Here is a 5000-nt window from a genome sequence, read left to right as displayed (position 1 = left end):
ACTTAATAATATTGAGGGAGTGAATAAGCGAGTGTCAGTGCTGTGTGAGTAAGTAAATATCCAAGCTGAAGGAGTGAGTAAATAAGTAGGCGAGTACTTCAACATAAACGCTCTTTAATTTCATGAATTCGCATTTGCAAGGGAGTGGCAAGTGTTGCAGGTAGAGTAATATGAGTAATATATAAGAGTTAGATATTATCTAATTACAACCCTTAAGATATTTTCCTTTTTAAAATCTTATAACAGATATCTCTTTCCCTCCCGTACATCTGAAGATTTGTTTTTCTTATTAATAGCAAGAATACTACTCATACTAACTACAACAAACATTATTCCTATCACTAATTACCAAAAAGAAAAATAATACATAAATAAAAAAATCACAAAAGCAACAACAAAATAATAACAGAAGAAGTAAAAAAGAGAGATCATTAAAAAAATGTGAATATTCAAAACAACAGAAATAACGGACTTCGTACCTTCAGCGGAACGCCAAAGTTAATGGAATTCGAACGGTCGGGATTTCTAAAGCTTGGAGACGTATCTTCTAGAAGTTTCTCTTCGACTTTCTTGTAGGGCAGCACAAGGACCTTGGAAGATTAATTTAGGATTTAGTTATGATGGGGATGATAGTTATGGGAATAATAATGATGATGAAGATACTAGCAATGGTGATAGTGATGATGATGATGAATAACAATAATAGTGATGATGATTGTGATGATAATAATGATATTAATAATAATGATAATCATAATAATGATAATCATAATAATGATAATAATAGTAATAATAATAACAATAACAAGAACAACAATAATAATAATAATACTGATACTAATAATAATGACAAAAATATAACAGTGCTATTATTAATGATGATAATGATAACAATAATGATGATAATGATAATGAAAATGATGATGATTTTGGTGATAGTATCAATGATGGTAATAATGATAATACTAATGACAATGATAATTATAATAATAGCAATAATAGAAATAATAATGATAATGATAATAATGATAATAACAACGATAATGATAGTGACAATTATACGACTACTACTACTACTACTACTACTACTACTACTACTAAAAAATTGATGATGACAATAAGAATAATGCTGCTGCTGTTGATGATAATAATGATAACAATGATAATAATAGAAAAATAGTGATAATAGTAATAATAATAATAATAATAGTGGTAATTTTTAAATCATTTTCCTTTCATCGTCTCCTTTACACCAGAACTAATAATAATTATAATAATGACAATTGTAATGATAATGATGATAAAAAGATAATGATGACAACAATAATAATAATGATAATAATGATAGCAGTAGCAGTACTAAATATTTTGATATTTTCTCTTCATCGTCTCCTCTGCACCAAAACTAACCTACAATACACCAAAACCCTACTATCAGAAGCAACACCTCCACCTTCACCCGCCTCCACCTCCACCTCGTCCTCCACCTCCACCTCGTCCTCCACCTCCACCCTCCTCCTCCACTTCCATCTCCATCCTCCTCCTCCACCACCACCTCCACCCTCCTCCTCAACTTCCACCCTCCTCCTCCTCCACCGCCACCTCCACCTCCACCCTCCTCCTGCACGTCTTCAAAGAGACAATCAAGAACAGAAACGCATAAGCTTCGCCAAACCACTCCCACCCGTGCGCCCCACCCACCTCGACTTTCCCTTCGGTGGCGCCAGGGTGAGAGACAATCGTTGTGGTGGTCGTTGTTGAGGTTGAGGGAGCGTTGTCCTCAACCGGGGCTGTGTAGAGGGAAATGAAGTCAATAAATCACCATATTTTTTTATATCTAATTATTTGTTCTTATTTATTTACATAATTATCAGTACGACTATTAGATACCAATCATTTATCCTTATTTATTTAGATTCAGTGAGTTTAAAATAATGGTGGTTAGAAATATATTTAGATATTGTAGATCAATAGATAGCTAGATATATATATTTAGATTCAATGAATTTCAATAGTTTCATATATAATTAAATACAAGAAATTACAATAGATGTAGACAGATGATTATAATAGACATATTTAGACACAGTAGATTACAATAGATAGTGACAGATATATTTAGAGAAAACAGATGACAATAGACAGTGGCACAGAAATATCTAGACACAGTATATCAAAATAGACCGTAGTGGGGATAGACAATCACAGTAGACGGAATACAGAGACAAGTCCACAGAAGATGCAGTAATAGAATACCACAGGTTAAAGACATGAACAGAAGATCTCGCTAAGTAGAGATAGTGGCAGAGGAAGAGAATCTAAAGAAATACAAAGTATATAAAAAAAGATCATAATTGGACAGGTAGAAGAACCGCAAGATAACTACAGCAAAACGAGAGATAAGAAAATACAGTAGAGAGATAATCAAACTAAGCACAAAATATATGAAAATATAGTCTGAAGAGCTATTTACGAGGCCATTCGCTAAGGGAACTGAAATAATTTTGGACCATGATTTTCTTAAACATAGACATGGAAATAATCTATGCACTGTTTCAGAATGTTTAGATTTTTATATATAAAAAGCATGTAATGCATTTTTAAATAAACTACAAAAAATGACCAAATATCACGTACGAGAGAGAGAGAGAGAGAAAGAGAGAGAGAGAGAGAGAGAGAGAGAGAAAAGAGAGAGAGAGTAAAGAGAGAGAGAGAGAGAGAGAGAGAGAGAGAGAGAGAGAGAGAGAGAGAGAGAGAGAGACAGAGACAGAGACAGAGACAGAGACAGACAGAGACAGAGAGATAAAGAGACGGGGACAGAAAAATATTGCGAGAGAGAGAGAGAGAGAGAGAGAGAGAGAGAGAGAGAGAGAGAGAGAGAGAGAGAGAGAGAGAGAGAGAGAGAGAGAGAGAGAGAGAGACAGACAGAGACAGAGAGATAAAGAAACGGGGACAGACAAATACTGCTAGAGAGAGAGAGAGAGAGAGAGAGAGAGCGACAAAGAAGTTAATTTCTCTCACCTCGACTTTGGTCTTCTGTGAACGAGCTCTCAGGCGAAGGGAAGGAGTCTAGCGCCTCGAGAGTGGTCGTGGGCGCGGAGGAGAAAGAGCTGTCAGTAGAGCCTCTTATGCTGAAGGGGTCACTTGTTCTTATCAAGGTCCTTGGCTGTAAAAAAATGGATGTAATTGCAGTAGGAAAGGTATGGAATGTGAATGAATGAATATAATACATACTATATTTTTTTAGATCTTAAACGTTTTTTCATATTTCGAGTGAATGAGTGAGTGAGTGAGTGAATGGGGGAATTAGTGAGTGAGTGAGTGAATTAGTGAGTGGGTGGGTGAAGGAGTGAGTGAGAAATAATGACAGAATGAATTTAATTTCTTTCACTCTTGGATATAACCTAGAGTGAGTGGTTTTGAGTCCTTCGTACAGAGGGTTATTGCGTTTCTGTATAGAATGACAGTTTATTCAACATGGCTGTCGAGGGTATTATATTATCGTGAGTATTTTCTTTATGGCAAAACCGCTTTTGTGATTGTGACGTAATACTGCTCTTGGGATTCATGCTACTATATGTTGACCTATATTGATTTTATTTTGATTTGATCTATCTATTTGTTATGATTTTTTTTATTACGTAATGTTTTTTATTCGTTCGATAAAACTAGGCTCGATTTACTCCATAAACAATTTGACTGCCTTTGACCGATTTTATAACCCTTCTTCTCCATTAGCTTTCGCTTTTAACTCCCTTTTCTCAAGTTTTCCTCACCTGATGGTCGCTGCGGGTCGTCGAAGGTCCTCGACTCGAAGGAACGATGTGCCTTTGAACGTCGTTGGCGAGGAGGTTCGACACTCCCTGATAATTCGAACTAGGTCCTCCTGATCCTTCTCTCGCTGACTGGAAGGATGCGGGGAAGGACGTGGATACACCGGTGGAGGATCCGCTGAAGGACGGCTGGGCGTTAGAGAGGGACCTCACGGGCACGAAGTTGTCTTCGGGAGTCGTAGAAAGCTGGTGGTTCGAGAGCAAGGCGGTGAAGGGGTCGTTCGTGCTTGGCTGAGAGGAGGAGGTGCTCGGAGACACGAAATTCTGTCGCGTGAACTGCTGGTGCGAAAAGGATGTGGCTGCTGAGTGTGGAATGCTGACTGGACTGTTAACTGATGGTCTTATGGAAATCTGATATGTCTGAGTCCTTGCGGGGGAGGTTGTTGATGGGAGTCTCTTGAAGGAAGGGGTGGAGGCTGAGTTACCTGCCGTAGAGAGCTGAGGAGACAGACCTGTGCGGGAGGTTTGAACCTGCGACTCTTGGAGTGTTCCTAGAGTTGAGATCCTGTTTGAAGAGGGCTGCAAAATGATTGTAGTGTTAAATCCATACAACATATGGAATCCACTGGAGAAATTCGATAAAAGGCCATATTTTCTAACATACATACATAGATGATTCTACAGTTTATATAACATATTAATATTATGTCTTTATATCAATTGTTAGTTACTACGAGTAGCAACATACTTTACAAAAAAATAAATAAAAAAATATAGTCAGCAAAACTTCCAACCACCTTACCGTAACCTCAGCGACGATCTTCGCCCCAAATGGATTAGAATTCTTGAAGACCTCGTTAAAGAAGTCATCTGAATTCTCATAAGGGAAGAACCCAAGCGAAGTGGAGCCCGAGGATCCTAGGTCCTCTGCGCTGAAAGCTGGGAGGGGGTCGAAGGTGCTGGTTGAAGCGGGGACCTTATTTTCTCTCTTCTTCACATGCGAGTCCTCCACAAAATTGCCTTGAAGGGGCTGCGAGCTCTGGTGGTGCCCCGCATTCGGCCAGGGATTCTCAGTGACTTGAGACGTCTCGGAAAATGTCTGAGGAGATTGGTGTGACGTGGTTGTCTCGAATCTAGAGACAGATGTCCCATCATTTAACCAGTGAGGAGGAGCAGGTGTTGGATTCTGTTCCTGATGAGATGTTGGCCACGGCGAAGGATTCAAAG

General features: G+C 38.4%; 1 protein-coding gene across 1 annotated transcript in view; it reads right to left on the bottom strand.

The window, feature by feature from the left end:
- The window catches only part of LOC138867820 (mucin-2-like), a 40053-nt gene that overhangs the window by 1801 nt on the left and 33252 nt on the right, over positions 1-5000 (bottom strand). The window contains exons 2-6 of the mRNA XM_070144630.1: positions 4576-5000; positions 3777-4352; positions 3022-3166; positions 1702-1790; positions 480-590 (exon numbers count right to left, since the gene is read on the bottom strand). The exon at positions 4576-5000 is cut by the window's right edge and continues 1786 nt beyond it. Of these exons, the coding sequence (XP_070000731.1) occupies positions 480-590; positions 1702-1790; positions 3022-3166; positions 3777-4352; positions 4576-5000 (1346 nt within the window). The remainder of the gene's footprint in view (positions 1-479; positions 591-1701; positions 1791-3021; positions 3167-3776; positions 4353-4575) is intronic.

Source organism: Penaeus vannamei, chromosome 32, assembly GCF_042767895.1.
Source record: "Penaeus vannamei isolate JL-2024 chromosome 32, ASM4276789v1, whole genome shotgun sequence".
In the NCBI taxonomy this organism is placed as follows: domain Eukaryota; kingdom Metazoa; phylum Arthropoda; class Malacostraca; order Decapoda; family Penaeidae; genus Penaeus; species Penaeus vannamei.
This window is presented reverse-complemented; position numbering and strand designations above follow the sequence as displayed.